Source organism: Gadus macrocephalus, chromosome 23 (genome assembly GCF_031168955.1).
Source record: "Gadus macrocephalus chromosome 23, ASM3116895v1".
In the NCBI taxonomy this organism is placed as follows: Eukaryota; Metazoa; Chordata; class Actinopteri; order Gadiformes; family Gadidae; genus Gadus; species Gadus macrocephalus.
This window is the reverse complement of record NC_082404.1, coordinates 11,376,652-11,397,038: the sequence shown is the minus strand read 5'-3', so window position 1 is coordinate 11,397,038 and position 20,387 is coordinate 11,376,652. Positions and strand designations below refer to the sequence as shown.

The 20,387-nt window shown below is 44.8% G+C and overlaps 1 protein-coding gene across 4 annotated transcripts; it reads left to right on the top strand.

Moving 5' to 3' along the window:
• The first annotated feature begins 602 nt into the window (after positions 1–602).
• Positions 603–19,476, top strand: snx16 (sorting nexin 16). Of its 4 annotated transcripts, none has more exons than XM_060044850.1 (9): positions 606–798; positions 1,693–2,246; positions 3,951–4,037; positions 8,368–8,516; positions 8,898–8,967; positions 11,921–12,069; positions 12,718–12,792; positions 14,979–15,016; positions 17,223–17,351. In XM_060044850.1, the coding sequence occupies exons 2-8, from the start codon at positions 1,839–1,841 to the stop codon at positions 14,992–14,994; spliced, it is 954 nt and encodes a 317-aa protein (XP_059900833.1). In that variant the 5' UTR covers positions 606–798; positions 1,693–1,838; the 3' UTR covers positions 14,995–15,016; positions 17,223–17,351. The 4 variants fall into 4 exon arrangements, with proteins under 4 accessions (XP_059900830.1, XP_059900831.1, XP_059900833.1 ...); XM_060044849.1 differs by having other exon boundaries at positions 608–798; positions 14,976–15,016; XM_060044847.1 differs by lacking the exon at positions 14,979–15,016 and having other exon boundaries at positions 603–798; positions 17,223–19,476.
• The last annotated feature ends 911 nt before the right edge of the window (positions 19,477–20,387 follow it).

Sequence of the window (20,387 nt, the reverse complement as noted above, 5' to 3'; positions counted from 1 at the left end):
CCTGTTAGCTAACAGTGAAACATTGGCTAGGTCTGCAGCAGAATACTTTTAAATGTTGACTTTGCGATATAATAAAAAAACATGAATGTTTAATCCCCAAAATGTAGGCCTTCAATTTATGGCAGGATATATATAAAAACGACTCACACTACCACATAGGTTGTGGAATTTGTATGTGAATAGAATAGCCTCCTATACTTTATGAAACTATAGAACAATAGAAAGAATATAGAGAACATTGCTTACGGCATGCGTTTTGCAATTGGACAATTATTTAGAGGTGTCTTGCTGCCATCTACTGTCGTTTGTGTGGACTTTTCCAACAAATCAAAAATATCACACACACGCGCACGCACTACAACAGATAGTTCTGTCGTTAAAAGTGTGTGACCTACAACATTGAATGGCAAAACATGAAAACGACATCCACTTAAACAGTAAAATACTTTTTTTTAGTAGTCTTATCGAGATGTATCTGAACATTGCAATACAATGTGATGCAATGTCGTTTAATACTGCAAAATGCTCACTAAATATACAGGTATTCAAGTGAATACATTCGGGCGCATCAGATTCTGCAGGACTAGCCCCGACCTGTGGATGTACCGCCATGGCGCCCTCGTCCGGGGCCGCTGGTCGTAGCAGCGCTCTGACAGGGCTCCTGGCTCTGTTATTCCCATCGTGCTGTGTAACGCGGGCGGGCTAACAAGGATGTGGAAAGGAAAGGTTACGTTTTTGAACGTGTCATGATCCGCGTTGGTTTGTTGATCGCGGGTTCATGCGAGGAGAGGCTCAGCGGTAAGTAGTACTTGAATATGAGTATTTTATGTTTATATGGTTTAGTCCCGAGTGATCATGCGGTAACTTGAGCGTTGCACATATGCGCTGCTGTGTTGCTAGTCGGCGTACTTGTTGGAGGGAAAGGCTAGCTGATTAGCCGGACGCCGCTGACTCCACGCTTAGGAGAAAAAAGGCTAGAATAATCTTTATTGAATAGTTTCAGCATTAAACTGCTTATCTGATAAGCACAACGGGAAGCCGTCTCCCCACCCGGCTTTAACTGGCTAGCTTTTATGTTCAAGAAACATGACTACAACCTAACCTAGTTCCCGAACTTTTATTAAGTTGCGTGTTGTGTTGCTCTGTGATTTGTTTGCTCCTTTTACATTCATCCGCATCATATCTGTATGAACACTTCCATTCAATTGTTGTACGTGGTGGAGTAGCCTCCAGCTCTGTCCCACTTTTATTCTTATGGCGCTGTCGAGACATTTCCCAGTTGGTTGACAGGTAAATATTAGGCTGCATGCCGAAGTGAAAGTGTAGGACAAATACACAAGTGGACCATTTGACTTATCCTGCTGAGGGCCTTGCAACAAGGGCACATATGCAAAACGTTCCTGCCCTGATTCAAAGGACAGGAGGAACGAAGCAACCGGGTCGGCACATTCCTTCTACCAGACTCTGTAGCCCACATATTGAATGAATTATAAATGGCATTCGCTTCATAGTTTCAATAATTGATCATCCCTGGAAGTCTGTTGCCCTCATTTTACCACACTTACTCATTGACAACATACTCCATGGATGTGAGCATGTGGTGAATAATGAAATGGCAATCATGTTTTGCTGCACATACAAACTAGCAATATTAAGTTGATGTCCTTTTTGCTTTTGGTTTGTGTCTTCCAGATTAATGGGTCCAGTGTGCTGAACATACAGAGTTGTGTTTTCTTGCGGGGGTCCACTTGGTCCTTGCTAGCCAGCTCATCGTACAGCAGCACTTCCCTAGTGGGAGTGGGAGACGGTCGCACAGAGAGTGGGGGGCTTCGGGGACGATGGCATCTCCCTTCGTGCCGGTCCCCATGCCCATGCCCAAGGAAAGGGGCCTGCGGGGGGGTGGCGCCAGCAAGCCGCGGCGGGCCCAGCGGGCCTCTTCGCTGGGGTGCGTCTCCGGCAGTGCGACCGAGTCGTCCATGTCGTCGTCCACGTCATCCGTGTCAGGCGTCCCCAGGGGGAGCCGACAGGACCGGGGCAGGACCGGGCCGGAAGGCAGGGGCAGCAGGAGCCGGACGCCTCCGGCCACCCATAGCCCTGCGCCGCAGGCCCGGGTGAACGGTGGTTGTCTGGAGGCGTCGGTGGAGTACTCCACCTGCCCGCGCTCTGCGTCAGACCCCGAGGGCGCTCGGCCCATCGCACCCACGCTGTTGGGCTACGAGGTCATGGAGGAACGGGCCAAGTTCACGGTACATTGCCCCGGTCACATTTACATTTACATTTAGGGCATTTAGCAGACGCTTTTATCCAAAGCGACGTACATTTGTCATTAGAAGTGAAACAATATATCGCTGTCAGTACATTAAAGATGTTAATAGAACCAAGTGCAAGTACTGACAATCGCTAGGCTAACCCATTCCCTGTGTACAGCAGTGATAGCGGCTACTGCAGATGCTACACAATTAAGTACTCTAAATAAGTGCGTACATTAAGTGCCAGGACGTACAACATACAACACACACACAACACACCCCTGGTGACCGGAAGGGGCTTGGTAGCTATGCAGAGTCGAGGTGAACTCTGAACAGGTGAGTTTTGAGTCTTTTGCGGAAGCTGGTGAGCGACTCTGCGATCCTGACATCGTCAGGGAGCTGGTTCCACCACTGAGGTCCCAAAACAGAGAAAAGTTGTGACTTTGCTGACCGACCTTTCACCCATTCACGCGTTCACCCATTCCATCTAGTAGGGTGTCTGTCTGGCTAGTGAGCATGTTTCTATTACATGACAATCAAGTAGAGTAAACGTTAAAATCTTTCGGGTTAGAGATACATTTTGATACATTGACTTGATTCATTTGATACGTTTTAACGATTTGATCATTTTAGATGACACACATTTTCAGATGTATGACTATGGTGGCCATACGTGCCGTGTCATACATGAATGCTACTTTAAAAGGTACTTGACGTTCAGTTTTGACACATGAAGGCAAATATCTTCCTAGATACACAAATGTATTTGGAGTCCATCCAGAATAGACTTGTGCTGCCCCAGGAGGTTCCCTCGTACCAATCCACACAATGACTCAGGCCTTGGCAGTGGAGAGCATCCTCTTGTAACAGGATGCGACGGAGGAGCAGAATGTTTTTACTACCGAGCGTAGAAAGCTGAGGCGTTGCGAGAATTCGGCCGAGGGGAGAAAATTGATTTTTTTCCAGGACACAGACCCTCACTTTGTCTACGGCCTGGGAAAGAAAGACAGGATGTAACGGCATTTGATCTAGATTGCAATGCGTTTGAGAATAGCATTAATGTCGACAGAGCCTTAATATGGACTTTTTTAAGAGGGGTATATTGTTTGCTCATCATTGATTCCCATTAATGGATCATCTAATGTAATGCCTAACGTAAAGCTCTGTCATGGCATCCAGGAACTGTGTGACGCGAGTAGATCCTGTCCACTGACTCCTATGATACTTTGGCCCAATCCCATGGGCCAAGCGGTAAGGGGAAGAAATGGGATTGGGCCTTTGTTCTGGGGGCCTAATTGTTTTTACTTAGAGTGTTCCTTCCCTGCCTTTGACCTAAATGTTCATCCCTCTATTCTCTCTGAACCTTTCAAGCATTGTATTGTATTGTTTTGTTGTTGCCATTGAGGAGACTCTTTTATCCAAAATGACTTGCTGTAAATTCAGATGCATGTCATTTTAGGAGCTGGAAGGGCCTGATGCCTACAGATAGAAAGCAGACATTGAAGTTTGAACTCGGTCAGAACAATTCTACACCAACCATATGACTGTACTGTCTTGTGTTTGTTAGTAGTCATCGTAGGCTGCTTTTACCACTGCTTACTGATGCTAGGACGAAGGAAGTTGAGTAGTTGAGTTTCTGTCAAATGACTGTTGTTTTCCAGGCTAAATGCGCGCGCGTGTGTGTGTGTGTCTTTGTTAAAGGTGTATAAGGTCCTAGTCAAGAAGTCCCATGAGGAGAGCTGGGTTGTCTTCAGAAGATACACAGACTTCTCACGGCTCAACGACAAGGTGTGTACATCATGTTCGGGTTTGCAATGGCAGTCTCAAGTCAAATGCCATATCGACCTTTAGCAGAGAGGTTTTAACATGGTTGAAAAAACCGGTGTAGATCCTTAAGTAAATGAACGATCTGTAGGCAAGCCAGTGCCCATCATTCATCTCATTAGAGGCACCTGTGTTGACTCCTGCTGTTTCGCCTCTGTGATAAAGGTCTATTATCTCTGAAATATTAATGACTTATACTTCCAACCAGTACGGTGCAAATCTGTTACATGGTGATATTTGGTGATATGTGATTTACCTACAATGGATCTTTATCTTCCTACAATGGAATGTATAAATATGAATTGGCCTGACAATTACTATGATGGCTAAAGGCCTTTGCATGCCAAGTTAGATTATTCGGCACTGTTAAAGCGGAGGAGACTTTGAAGGGTCGGTACCTTTCACACCAAGTCGGATTCAAGTTATTATCTACACACAAAGATTCATAAGGGGGAAAATACAACTGAATTCATACAGATCATATAGACATAGGGGCATATCCTGTGACTCTCTCCACAGTCATTACTACAGGATTACTTATTATTTTCTTAATAGCCAATCATTTACGGCTACTTATTAAACTACCCTTTGTCCCACTGGCTCGCATCTGATAGTATAAAATGATATCTGAAAGTTGCTCAATCTCTCCACCTATTGCTCTAAAATCTCTAGATATCGTTATTTATTTAGGCAAAGATTCAACTTCTGGTGTTCCTTCCGAATATTTCGGCTTGTTAAAGATATTGTGTCTGGCAAGGGTATTTGATCTTGAATACAAATGTAAAGTGAACCAAAATGTCGGAGCTCTCTGTGTTGTTGAAAACAGCAGACAAAAGCTGAATTCAAACCCTCAAATGGACATTAAAACAAAAAGACTGATTATAATTCATTGATAAACTAAATTAGGTGAAAATTGGTAGACAGTATTGTTTTTATTGTGCTAGACGCCATAGATATTAATGAATTCTACCTTGATTACGTGCACGTAAAAATGCCAAGGGCACTGTGACTAAGACCCTCCTTGGTTTGCTTTCATTGTTGTTGCTGCACAAAGACCTACTGTTTGAACTGATGGATCGGTGCCAATCCAAGAGGGACAGGCTTCCATTAACCATGAATAGTATTGAGGATTGCAGACGACAACATCTTGATTAGGATAATGATGAGTGATATACACTCTATACCAAAAGGCAAGTTGTTATTCTAACGTATTATTATAACATTCATGTTCAGTACAATCTCTTGGAGCTTGTCCTTCAGAGTTGCCGTCACCTTTTTTTGCAAAGCTAATCAGCAGACCTTCATAGCTTTGGACATGGAAATCGTATTCTGAGCAGGTTGGAACTCCTCCAGTATTGAGGGAAAGGAGGTCGTGCAGGTCGACCCACTCCCACTACAACGACACTCACTGCAGTGACGTCGTAGAGATGTGGACGCTCACTCTCGCAACAGCAATAATATGTGTCTTTTGTTGTATTTCTAAATCACATGGTCACTTGGCGAAGGAGAACCAGCTAGGGTTAGAATAGCCCAGCCTGTTGGGTCTGCGTCTTCCCTGTAAACTCAAAATCAATTGTTCCCACACGCATTGTGTTTTGGATGGTCCTTAATGTCTACGAAAAAACACCTCGCTCACAATATACAAACCCTCTGGGGAGCTTTGTCGTAGTCCCATTTTAGCTTATGATTTACAATCCCTCACTCTCAGTGTTTGTCGAGTAGAATTCAGCTCCCATAATTCTAAGCTTCCCAGGCACGTGATGACGTCCAAACATCTGTATAATATTTACGACAGCATAAATATCAGCCTCACTCAGCACTCCATCAAGCTCTCACATGGTTAGGGACCAGATCCCAGCGACGTGGCTGCCAAAAGCGAAATGGTGCCGGATTAGATATGTACTCGCTTGGGCCGTCGGCCAAGGCACCGTGTTTCTATCCGCAGCCGAAACCTCAGTATGTTGCAGAAAAGTTTCTGCGTGTCTGTAACATGTACGGATGAGAATCCAATTGCAATTAGTCAGGGAACCCCTACGGTCATTTTCAATTTCCAAAGGGCGTCACCGACGGGCATGGTTCAAAAAAGCCTCTGGACGCACTTTGATCGGTCTATAACCAATAATGGCAATGAAAGGGGATTGCGCAGCCCTGAGCAACAAGAAAACATCTTTCTTCTCAACAAAAGCTTTGAGTGAAGTCGTTTGTTTTTATTTTAGTGAAATTATACCGTCTGGTACCGTCACGATAGTGTAATCAACAGACCGCGTCCTACATTGAGCTAGGGCTGTTCGATTATGGATAAAATCATAATCACGATTATTTTTGTCAATATTGAAATCACAATTATTTTTGAGTTTGAAATCATGATGCATTTTCAGTATTTCTCTCAAACAAATCATAGAAATGTATTATTCGCCCAACCCTATATCGAGCCATCTTTGTCGTTCAAACGTGCCTCCGCGGGGCTCCTCTGCACCGTCATCACATGTATCCCGCCTCATGTTAAATAAACAGTTGTGGTTCCCAGGCCACCAAAACAGAGTAACTTAGACTGTCTTTGAGAGTTCGATATTGATCTTCATCTCCGCCTGCGGTTGTGGTCCAGTCATCCTTCTCCCCTCTTGGTGCAAGCAGCCCAAACTTTGTAGCAAGTCCTGTTCGTTATAATAATAATAATAATAATAATAATAATAATAATATTATTGTTAATAATTAAAAAATATACAATCTCTTAAATGTGCTATATCAGTGTTCTCCATAAACCCTAAATAAATAAGTGTTGGCTAAACAGCCGGCTTGTGAGATGTGGTCAAAACAAAATACTGAGTGACGACTCGGTCACAGAGTCAGTTAAACACTAAAATACCAGTTCTATTAAGAATTTGTTGTCGTCTCGCTCAGATCTATGAGCAGTAACGATCCCTTTCCCTAGTGACGTGTATGTATGTATGTGACGCTAGATGGACACACGCACACACACACTCTCATTAGAAAGCAGACACGCCAAAGTTGTAAAATGCACACAGTAAAACTCAGAGCTATACAGTTTTCACTTTGGTTTGACACCCTCCATTTTATGACGGTCTCAATGTCAATGTCTCAATTGATCTTAACATGCGTGGTTTCTAGAGGTTATTCATAGGAAGTATTTCCTCATCATGTAAGCAACTGTCAGAGGAGACAGGGGTGCTTTTTTTTTTTACCATTCGCCCCCCCACCAGCTGGGCAATGTTTTTATTTTTTTATTAGATTTGTATTATTTGTGTAGCTTTAAATACAGCCCCTTGGTAAATGTAATTACTAACTGTACATTAAAAAGTATTTTCTGCTCAATCTACAAGGTTTAACAACTGTCTCTCCTTCTCGACTGAGTGTTTGTATACAGCGTGCAGGCTTGATACGCTCCCACTCGCCTTTTTCCTTTTTGTTGGGAGAACCAGCGCCATCCAGTGGCCTTGAATATGTACTACAGTGTTTCTTGATGAATTTTCGCAACAAGTAATAACGCTGCCAAGAAAAACGGAGGGGAAAAGATAGTTTTTAGCCCAGGTGGACAGGGCCTAATCCACTTCAGTGTCCCGTGACTATTTGAACGTTTATCGGGCATGCCTTTCGAAAACAGTTCAAACAAACTGTCCCTCAGGTGCTCCCGCTGGCGTGGCTTATGACCGCAACTAAACCGGTCTTGTGGTCGTCCTCCCCCAAAGACGGCCGTGTGTGAGTTGGCAGGATGGGGCCAAAACCTGCTAATGGGCACCGCTGTTCTGTCTGCGTGGCTGAATGTTAAAGGTGACATATTATAGCACCAGGTGCGAGTGAGATTAGCACTCGCGTGAAAGCTGTTTCACAATATGCCTCTTCTGACATCACGAGTGGGCGTGTCCGCCTAGACGTATGACGGATAGATGAGCAACGTTTGCTACGGTCCACTGGGTAGGCTGATCTATGCAGCACAAATCCAGGTGGACGTGTGCACATGGTGATGGCAGAAAGGGCTGATTTTCAAAACGGCTTGTAGTGGCTAATCCCATTCACACCTGGTGGTATAATATGTCCCCTATAAAGTATCTCGTCCCGCACCCGCGTCTCACCCAGCGTGTGAGCGACTGTCGTTGAAAACTTTTTCTGTATCACAATGTGTAGAATAGGTCTTCTACACATCTTGTACCACAGTGTGTGGAACAGTTCTTCTACACATCTTGTACCACAGTGTGTGGAACAGTTCTTCTACACATCTTGTACCACAGTGTGTAGAGTAGCCACTCACTGTGTATTTCCTGTTTTTGGGCCGTAGTTGAAGGAGATGTTTCCAGGCTTCCGCCTCTGTCTGCCTCCCAAGCGCTGGTTCAAGGACAACTACGAGGCGGACTTCCTGGAGGCGCGGCAGAGGGGCCTCCAGGTCTTCCTGGAGAACCTGGTCGCACACAAGGACATTGCCAACTGGTGCGTTTGTGCATGTGTGTGTGTTTGGTGTTGTTGTTGGCAAAAATCGACAAGCCGGTCATGGAGTCAGGAGTGCTCTTATGAGAGCTATTGTGTTTTTTTTTTACACATGTTGTATACAGATGGGCATGTTTTTACTTTTGAACTCATTTAGTTTGTCTTGACTTTATTGTAATCCCCCAACCCTGCGGAAACAGCCATGCATGCTCACAGAAGCTATATAAACCCCTCTCCCCGCCCAGAGCATCCTTTTCGTAGGTTTTATTACGTTACATATCTCATTTGATGTCCCGGATTGCTGGTATGCTGTCTGCCAAAAGAAACAGGCATGCAGCCCTGTGACCAAACCCACATTCATAGGTCTCTCTTTCCCTCCATTAGCTTCCCTGTGAGAGAGTTCCTGTGTTTCGATGACCCGCCCGGTCCTTTTGACAGCCTGGAGGAGAGCCGGGTCAGTGCGTGTGTGTGTGTGTGTCCGTCCCGCCCACCGACACATTGTCGGCTCCGCTTTTAACAAAGTGAATCTGGTTTCACGATCGGGTTCCCTTTTTTAACACAATAAGTTTTATTGGAGGGCTTCGTGGAACCAATGACGACAGTCCCAGAGCTCTTTCCTAGGAAACAGTGGACACTGCTCCACGCACAGATACCCAGCTCAGGCCACGCCCACCGCCACTCTCCAGCCAGCCGGGCGGCATTCCATTTAAAACGCAGCAAAGGATCATACTTGGCGATGCATTCTCGTCTGCCTTATCAAACGCAAGCATGCATGCCTTCTCAGGGTGTCCGCGGAGGTCTTAAAAGTCTTAAAAAGTCTTAAATTCATTTTTCTAAATTTAAGGCCTTAAAAAGTCTTAAATTCGTCTAAAATGTCATATGCTGGTCTTAAATTTATAACTCGGAGGTCTTAAATTTGTCGGGGCAGGGTAATTAAATTTTTATTTTTCTCGCGGGACTTTTCGGGAAGGAGATGTACGAGGGGCTACTTTCTTGCTAGCTGCATATATAAACGGATGTCTGCGCGCTTGCTAGCTAGTAGCTAGTCTGCAACAATGGGTAAATGCAAGTTCAACGTCAGTTGGCTGGAAGACGTCCGTTTCCGAGGTTGGCTATAGCGTCCGTTGCCAACCCAGAACAGGCCAGATGCATTCCGTGCAAAAGTAGCCTACATTCAAGCTCGGCACCATGGGGATTAAGGCTGTCGTCAGCCATATGCAGAGCCAAAAACATAAAACCTCTGCCAGGAACCACACACAGACCCCAGCCATTTCTACGTTTTGCATCTCTGCCCCGGCGCCACCGCCGCAGACGGTCCGCGCTGCTAGCACTGACCTGAGGGTAGCATTTGGTGCGACACCAACACTGAAAGCGGAGGTGTTGTGGATTCTAAACACAGTGGTCAAGCACCAGTCCTACAACTCGAATGAGGGGATAGGAGATCTCTTCGGTTTGATGTTCCCTGACTCTCAAATCGCGAGCACCTTTACTGCTGGAAGGGACAAAACGGCGTATATAACTCGCTTCGGACCAGCGCCTTTCATCCGAAACGAGCGAATCTGCAGCGTCAACAAGGCTGATTTTGTTTTGATATTTGAGACGTTGAACCACGCCACTAAAAGCAAGCAACTTGACGTGCACGTCCGATATTGGGTCGGAGATCGAGTGCATTCCCGGTACTTGGGCTCGCAATTCATGGGGCCCCACATATATGGGGGTAAAAGGGATGATGATACATAATATTTTGTAGACAATATGCAGAATCTTTTCACTTACGAATTAACACGGTTGGCTATTTTTGCCAGCACGCCACCCTAGCCATATTATGGGCAACCGTGTTCCCCTTGGCTGTGATTTGAACTTTGAATTCCTCGTAGGAGTTCATAATAATACATTGCTCGCTTTGGATGAAATACAACGCTCTTGCGCGATTTATTTTGCATAAGGGTGATTCAAATGACGCGAGAAACGCCCCTTTTATGTGAACGCGCATTGAACCTAAAGCGGAAAACCTGGTTCAACTAATTGAATCTAAAGTGAGCGTCGTGGTACCATTTAACTGTGATTGCGAGTTGCGGCTCTGTCGAGCCAGGTTTTCACAAGAAAGCCTGGGTATGTTCAACGAGGTTCGTGGTATACCCCCCAGGTCTTACTGAAGGCATTTATTTAATGGTGAAAATATTATTAATAAGTGGCGTAAATATCGACAGTGCAACCGGTGCAGCTGCCCGGGGGCCCAGACGCTGTCACCCCCCTCTCAACAACTTACAACTTGGGTGCACCATAAATACGTGCTGGTGCACCCAAATTAAAAATGTAGGCGCACCAGTGCACCCAAGGAAAAAGTTAGTCCGGAGCCCTGGAGTATCACTTTATGTTCAATAAACAGACAGAAAGTAAAATTGAATGAGTCTCATTGAGTGACACACATGCTATGCTTGGGTTGTAATACAGCGGGATCGCCCCCGCCATCGCGGGTTTAAGGTCTTAAATTTCATTCAAGGTGGTATTAAAAAGGTCTTAAAAAGTCTTAAATTTGACTTGCTGAAACCTGCAGATACCCTGCTTCTGCTGCGTCAGTACACAGTACTTTAGTAGTCCAGAATTAAGGTTCTGTAAATCTGATGTTCATGATACTTTTAATCCAGATCATTCTGATTCCTCTGGGTTTTCTTTGCTAAACAGTCCACTACCTGGTCAATGATGCAGCCTATTTAAGACCACTTTAGTTTCACACATTTAGTTACTTCTATAAAGTTTAGACTTCTGTCCCAGGGTTTTAGGCTATCATACTATAGACACACTGTTGATGGATCAGTTTTTGACTAAATAAATAAATTATTATTAATTTGCTATTCTTGGAATATGTTCCTGGGTGGATTTTACACCGCTCATTGAACAGGCTACAACCCTTCCTTATTTAATAGCCACTGGTTGAGATGTGTTTGTTTGTGCATGTATGTAGGTTTGAAGGTGATTGGTTAGATCTTAATCAGTCCTGGCTCTGATCTCTCTCTCTCTCTCTCTCTCTCTCTCTCTCTCTCTCTCTCTCTCTCTCTCTCTCTCTCTCTCTCTCTCTCTCTCTCTCTCTCTCTCTCTCTCTCTCTCTCTCTCTCTCTCTCTCTCTCTCTCTCTCTCTCTCTCTCTCTCTCTCTCTGAGAAAAAAAAGTAATTCGAAAAAGATTTATTGGCATCATGGCAAACGTTAACATTGCACACAATATTTAATAAGTCCATATTTACAATGTGGAGTATATGTGCAATAGTGCACTCATTGGGAACAGACAGGGAGTGAAGGGTCATATTAACAAAGGTATGCTAGTGTCTAAAGTCCATGACTGTCTGTCTCTCGCTCTCTCTGTCTGTGTCTTTCCCTCCATACGTCTCTGAATCGCTCCCTCTCGCAGGCGTTCTGCGAGACCCTGGAGGAGAGCAACTACCGTCTGCAGAAGGAGGTGCAGGAGAAGCAGAAGGAGATCGAGGCTCTGAGGAGGAGGCTGCAGGAGCAGGAGGCGCTGCTGCTGGAGAGAGGCGTCCGGGCAGTGCAGATACACAGGTACACGGCCGGGACGCGCTGGGGTGTTGTGATGCTGTAATGGGTCGTCAGAGCAGTGACGGGCGTGTATCTGGGGCCGGGGGGGTCCTACTGTGTTCACGCAGAACTTCTGTGGGCAGACGGCACGGAGCCCGGGCCAGAATCCAGAAACCGCAAGGGGCGGAGTTTCGACTTGAGTTGGGACTTGATTGTTACGTTTAAAAAGATATTTTACAGAAGAAAGCTTGTATGTGAAGGTGGATGATGCTTTTTTTTTTCTCACATATGTATTTCTACAGCAGCCGGTCTACACTGTTTTCCGAGTTCGTATTTGCCATTTACGCTGATTATACAGATTCCCACCTTCTGTCACCTGATTGGTCAAAACAGATAGCGAAATAGCGAAAGAAGGTTCAATGCCCTGACGTGATCTAGCCTGCCCTCCAACTTTTTATATTTAAGGTCCCATGACATGCCAGCAGGTGTGGTGCTTTAGGTGTGGACCCTTAATCCAATTCCCAGGCTTATGTAGGAAACACACGTGCACACATGCACAATAAAATGCGTTGATGCTACATTTTTTAAAAACCTTAGTTTAATACATTTTATAATTCCCTCTATCAATTCGCCCAAGGAACACCTCTTACGGCTCCTCTCTCTCTCCTGCAGCGTCGGGGCGAGCCCAGAGTCCCACATGGAGTCCTCCTCCACCGAGGCAGACCAGGGCCTCACCCAGGAGAGAGGGTAACAGAGCACACACACGCACACGCACACTCTGAACACTCTGCACAGACGCAATCCACAAACAAGCAATCCACACACACGCAAGCAATCCACACACGCGCTCATCACAAACACACACCGTCCATACACACACACTCCGTACACACACGCGCAATCCACACACACACGCAATCCACACACACACGCAATCCACACACGCACGCAATTACACGTGCGCAGACGCTCGCTTGCACGCACGCACACACGCAATACTAGAGCTGTAGCGATGCGTCGATGACGTCGACACGTCGACGTCAAAAATTCGGCGACGTCAAATTTCTCCGTCGACGATTTTCGACGGAGAAATGGACGAAAGTCACAATAAAGGAAAATGTCCGCGCACGAAATCATCAAAGGTATGGAAATACTTCAAGTTAAGTCCTAAACGGAAAGGTGTTGTGATTTGCACTCTTTGCCAAATGGAGTTGGCATATCACAAGAGCACGACAGCAATGTTGGAGCATCTCAAACGAGAAAGTATCTCGTGCGCGTGAGAAAGTATCTCGTGCGCACGAGAAAGTATCTCATGAGCATGGGGAAACATCGTGCGCATATCACTGGCTGTGTGTGTGTGTGTGTGTGTGTGTGTGTGTGTGTGTGTGTGTGTGTGTGTGTGTGTGTGTGTGTGTGTGTGTGTGTGTGTGTGTGTGTGTGTGTGTGTGTGTGTGTGTGTGTGTGTGTCGTCAGCGAGTAGGTGGACGAGCGAGGAGACCGAGCGATAGCGTGCGTGTCAGTCTAGTGAAGTCATGAACGAGTCCGGTTGTGTGTAAGAATAAAATACCCAGCCTGTCAAGAATCGGTGGCCGCTTCATTCCATCATATTCCGACCTATAAGCAGACTCACTGTCGGTCAAAGTGAAGGGTCATGCCCCCGAGAGCGCATCGGACCTGGAGGGAACGTATCACCTGTGCTCCTCGGTCTGGGAGCCGACAGCAGGAAAGATGTAACTCGTAGTTGGAGGCGGAGCGCAAGAGAGTATGCGCACACATTTTTTTCATGTCCCTTTACGGGTTCCGTATTAAATAAAGTATATTATTAAGAATTTTTTGGTATTTATTTGAGATACATTATGGTTTTTATTAATCGAGCAACAGAAAAAAAAAAAAAAACGTCCAATTGGTCATTAGATTAGTCGACTAATCGATAAAATAATCGCCCGATTAATCGTTTGATAAATAATCGTTTACCCCCAGCCTTACGCAATACACACACACACACAATCCCCACAAGTAATCCACACGCACAAAATCAGCACACACACAATCCACACAAGCAATCCTCACACAAATCCCTTACAAGCGATCCACACACACAAGCGTAATCCTCCCGCTCCCACAAAGACGTGACATTGAATCATTCAGGTCTGAAACGCCCCAGATGTACAGCCGCCAGCCTATCTAATCAAGTTAAAAGCCTTCAGTTTCCAGTAACCACAAGTCATAAATTACTTTTAAATTACAAGGACTGTTGGGCTTCCCTTGATTCTGTCTGTGTAGGAATTTGACTCTTTGCTATACTTTTTACACACACACACACACATACACACATACATACATACATGCATACATACATACATACATACATACATACATACATACATACATGCATACATGCATACATGCATACATGCATACATGCATGCATACATACATGCATACATACATGCATACATACATACATGCATACATACATTGACCCCCCCCCTTCCCGAATTTTTCAAAGTGCAGTGACTGAACAGCTTCCTCTCTCTGCAGTTCTACGTGACTAAAGCATGAGCTTGATTCATTGGCGTCCTCATTCACCTCAACCGGACGATAAAGCAGTGTTCTTCCTATCACGGCAGTTTAAACTAGACCTAAAACCAAGTCTAGACTATAAACCCTGCCCTTTGTAGATTAAAGAGCCTTTTCCTGACCCCTACCTAATATGTGCCTTCCCAAAACCACGTTTTTCTTTTAGCGTCCTCAATCCTGGAGACGATGACGCAGTTCTCAATGTCAATAGAACATTACTAGTCCGAATTTGATCGGGAACTGTAAGGATGACTCAGTCTGCAGCTCAGAGCGCCGGCCAGTCGCCACCGTCTCCTCCGCAGTGTCTCTCCCAGGTCCTCTTTCTGACGCCTGTTCTCCTCCCCTCACAGCAGCGCCGCCCCAGTCTGAGCACACAGACCAGCGACGCGAGGTACACGCTACGAGTCGCGCTCTCTCTCGTCTCCCTCGCTCTCTCTCTCGCTCTCTCTCTCACTCTCTCTCGTCACTCTCTCTCTCGTCGCTCTCTCTCTCGCTCTCGTCCTCTCTCTCTTGCTTCCTTCTGACCCCCATACAAACACACACACCGTTTGGCCCCCTCTGGTGTATGCTGCGTCATGCCACAGTGTGTGTGGCCACAGCACGTCCATCAGGGGTGATGGACAGCTACCGTGTCGCTGTGTGCTCCAAGGGTTCGGAGAACTCTCACTATGGGCTCAGCTGCAGCAGGAAAGCTAACCTGTTATTATGTATAGAAAAGTGATTGTATACATAAAGATGGATCGATAGAGTGAGACCCATGTAATTATATACACACGTGCAATGTCTATAGGAATATAGACACTGACACACAGGACTTAAGCAGGCCTTCAGTTGAGCCCAAAGTGTGTTCTCCTGTACATATGTGTGTTGGTTCCTGTGTGCGGTCATGTAAGCGGGTCTGTTTGTGTGTGTGTGGTCTGCCTTTCAACACAACTCCTTACAGAACCGTCAGTCCGTCCGTCTTTCTCTACCTGTCCGCCTCCCTCTCTTTCCAAGGTGTGTTCGCCACCGATATGTGGACCTTTCCGATGACGCTTCTGCATGTCTTTGTTTTTACAGTTTCCATCCGCCTGTCCATTCAGGTGGATGCATGCAATACCATTCCATGCAATAGGCAACAAGAGCTAGAATCAAATCTTCTGGCACGTGCTGTGGTTTGTACTACGTGACGGGTCTGATCGGACCAAGAGTGGATCCCAATGACACCTGGTGTGGACAAAGCGGTTTGTTCACAGCATGTTTGTTTTGGTCTCCCTCTAATCCCCTCTCACTGTGTCCGTTAGTTCCCTCCAATCCCATCTCTCTCTGTGCCCCTTATTCTCGCTCCAATCGCATCTCTCTGGCCTACAGTTTGGCAATCAAACGTAACGACATTGTTATAGGAGGATAATTACCTTTTGCCGTGCCCGTCTCGTCACAGCGCTCGCCGGGCGGAGAGGTTGAGGAGTCGGTCTAATGGACGGGAGCATGGCTGTTTTACTCCTTACATGCTCTTGTTGTGTCTTAACACGCGCTTCATCTGTCGTTGTTTCCACAGACTTTCTCTTCGTCTCTTTGGCCTCTCCCGGTTTGTGTCTCTCCTCAGGGTGACTTCACCTTCTGGGGCGTTCGGTCATCCATGTATACTGCTTATTCTGACCTGACAATTTGATTGCTTGGTCTCGGATTTGCTACTAAATTCAGAATTCAACCATATTCTAATATTGCTATGGTTTTTTGGCAATTGCTACACAAGATATAAAGGGGAACAAATGCTCATTGTGTTGCTCACAGCATGCAACATGAAGGACATTTTGGTTACACTTTATAATAAGGTGCCATAATAAAAAGCAAACTAGTCATTACCTAACCCTTTGTTAATATTTGTTAATTACTACTAAAATATCTATTTGGCACAAGTTAATCGTTTTTTCATCATTAATTAAATATTAGTTGTTTGCATAACCCTAACCCAACCCTAACCCTAACACACGGCCCTAACCCTAACACACGGCCCTAACCCTAACACACGGCCCTAACCCTAACACACAGCCCTAACCCTAACACACGGCCCTAACCCTAACACACGGCCCTAACCCTAACACACGGCCCTAACCCTAACACACGGCCCTAACCCTAACACACGGCCCTAACCCTAACCCTAACCAGCGACACTCTGGTCAGTGAAAAAACGATTAACTTGTGCCAAATAGATATTTTAGTAACAATTAACAAATATTAACAAAGGGTTAGGTAATGACTAGTTTGCTATTTATTATGGCACCTTATTATAAAGTGTTGCCAACATTTTTTTTTTTAACCAAACATTAAAATAAAATCACAAACGCATAACTATAAATCCCAATTGCGCTAGCTGCAATAATCAGTTTCACCAGAGATTGAGCTCTAACTCGGATCTGGATTTGCATTCTCCTTCTTTACATGAATCAACAACACCTTTAATTGATCCTGAATACGAAACAAGAAACAAGATAAAAACACAATACGAAACAAGATAGAAAATATCAACCCCAGATGGGAAATATTGGTTTTAACACTGCCATTAAACATGTGCCTCCATCCCTCTCTCTGTCTCTGCCTCTCTCCGTCCTCTCCAGTGGCCTCTGCAGGGTCCTTCCTCTGCGCTCCTCCGCCTGTTTATGCGGACCCCCGCTGGGCAACTCCCCCCCGGCCGTGAGGGTCCCCTGGCCCGGCCGTCAGCCATCGGAGCAATGAGCTCCCCCCCCCCCTCTGCCAGTAGGAGGATGCTAGGGTGAGGACCCATCACCCCCCTACCCAAGCCCTCAACCACTCCCCTGGCCCTTGTGATTGCTGGGCCCACTCCCTGTGATAGGGTAGACCCTGAGCTGCTAGAGTTCTGGTGGGGAAGAGGGTCCCTGCATCCCTAGCCAACCGTTTTTCCAGCTTTTTAGCTTTTCTCCGCCTTTGCAGCATCTGGTTTGAATATAATTTCATCTTTGACGGAGGACATTGTAGATATTTCTTCATACTGACAACCCGTTGGATGGCTGGCTTAACCATGCAGGAGGTGCAAAAATACCGACCACAATACCACGATACCGACGGAGCTGCCTTGGAAAGAATAAAACACTGTGTGGGTGGGTTGATGTATTTTTTTTCAATCATATTTTCCTTGCAAGAGACATTGCATAAGACATGATGACAATCTGCATAAGACCCCGTTTCCCTTCACTAATTGCCATTGCCATGGTAATGGCAGCCACTAACCAACATATGCCTGTAATGAATCGTTGGTGGAAGACCACCCCCTTGTGGCCATGGACGGTATTTGCTTGAGTAGTTGCGTCTCAGGGCTCATGGTTTTAGTTAGGGTTCATGCACCAACTTTCTTGGGGAGCCAGTGATGCCCTGGCCAGAAGGACAAAGTCAATGTGGAATTTGCAGATACAATGAATATGTTTGTGCCGTCGCTATACATGTGAATACGCTCATGTCGTCGTGGATACGAAAGAAAAAATAAATGCATCAGAGTACACAGACTTGTAGAGGCATTTCCAACCATTTCTATCTCTTGCGGTAAACGGGCATTGGGGTAGGGGGCTATATGTTACGGGTTCTTATGGAATGGGCTGCATGTTACACTCGCACATTCCACAGTTTTTCTTGTTTTTCCTTTTTCTTTTTCCATTCATTGCATCAACTCGGTGAGAGCGAATAATTATTTATTGGTCGTCTCTACTGAATACTGCCCATGGGTCGAGCGTTCAGATTTTTCACGTGTTCTTACATTCATCAGCGTGGTTGTGATTGAGGCCTTTGGTCTGTGCCAGAATGTATGTATTCTTTGGCTGGCCAGTCTTTCTATAAAATCGGCCCTAGCCCCTGTGGATTCAGCTGGATGTTTGTCTTATAATTAAAGAAAGAACCGGGCAGGAGACGGTGTGGCCTAAGGCTCTCTCTAGACTTCCCAAAGTAGTTCCAATTGATGCCTGTGCTTTTTAAATGGTTTTATTTTTTATTTTATTTTTACAAACTTCAATCAGTCTTTGTATACTTTCGTCCACATTTGACAAATGATCATACCGTTTCACAGAATGCAATAAAAACTCCCAGGTGCTCTGCTAACGCTGTGACAGAGGTAGGGGCTGTCGATCATCCTAATCCATCTCGGTCCCTAGACAAAAGCCATATTATAGGTCTGCCTGGCCTTCAAAGTTTGACCTCCTTTTTTTAAGCATGAAGTTGTGATGGGTCCTCCCGCGGTGACTGAGTGTGTAGTTGCTTTATACAGTGAGCTGGGTAAGCTTGAGTACTTTTAAAACGGAACGGCGCCAGCAAGGCGCCAAGTCATGCACTTTATGGAGCTATGGGAAGAACACAGGTTTTTGTTTTGCTGATCACTGGTTAAAAGTAGTGCCTTTTTTGTTTGTGCGCATTGTATGTTCCTCATGATTGTTTTTGTTTTGTGTATGAAGTGCCTTGACTTTCTTTGTGACCTCCATTTCATATTTCTGTCTATTTGACTTTTAGCTTTGGGTTTGTGTTTGAAATGTTCCCTTTTCTAAGATTATGGGACTTTGTTTCAATGGCATCTAATTTCTCCATTTGTTTCAATTCTTAAAATAAAGTTAAAATTGAATGTATATGGTTATAAAAAAGAATATGTGATGGGTAAATATCGATAGCTCACTCCAAAAAAGTTTTTTGACACTGGACTAAATGTCACAACTTATTAAAGTAAAAATGTGTATCTTTTCAAAATATTGTGAGTAATTAAGTTTGTCTTTCCAAGTGTAATACATAGGCCTTAATATATAATCCTACACTAACACTCCACACTACCACTGATTGGTGCTGAAATAAAAGTTTTTTTAATTTATTGGTAATTAATTATGCTTTTCTTCAATCATTGTAGTGATCTAGCTACAGACTTGCAATCCGAAATAGAAATATTCTGATGAGTATGAAATTAATAAACGCTTTGGATTCTGGTAACTTGAAGCCATTTTTTAAGACATTTTATAGACAGCCTAATTATCCTAAAAACAATTCATTGATTATTTGTGTCATTATCTGGTCTCTGATCTCTCGTTTGGGTTTCACCTTGTTGCTAGTATATTCGTTATAGTTATAGTTAGTCAGTAGGTTTAAAAGGTGTGCGCACACTTGTTAATTGTTTACATTAACACTTTGACGATTCTATAGTCAAACTGTTGATTCTTCTGACTAATGGAAATAAAAGATTTTGTATTTAAAGACACCTTCAGGAGAATTTCTTCTTCGGCTAAAATTCCTTGCTTTACGTGGATAAAATGCCATGATTCATTCTTTAAATTACTGGCATATTTTTAGGCGAAGCGTGTTATGCTATTTAGCAGACCGCTGCATTGGCCATCTTCGAATGTGCCCCACAATTGGCAAGCAGAAATTAGCCATTTTTGCAGGCCCAGTTTTTTTTGGGTTACATTGTGTTTTGATTGAGTCTCATGGTTTCGCTTGTTATTGGGATCTATAATAGCAATGACCAGGATTCTAACCACTTGTTGACATCTTGGAGACTTGCATCGAAAAACCTCAGAGCAAATGTTGATGATTGCAGCTTTAATAAAAGATAATAGTTGGGTCATCTATAGAAGTTCCATGACTGTGGAGAGCAAAGGTTTGTTTCTCACTGGATTTGTCATCTATTTTTGTGAGGTGCCCCTCACAAAAATGTGGGGACATTTTGGGAGAGCCCTATATCCAAAATTGCTGCTGTCAGCCAAGCTGGAAATGCACTTTTTAATGGTTTTGCCCACAGT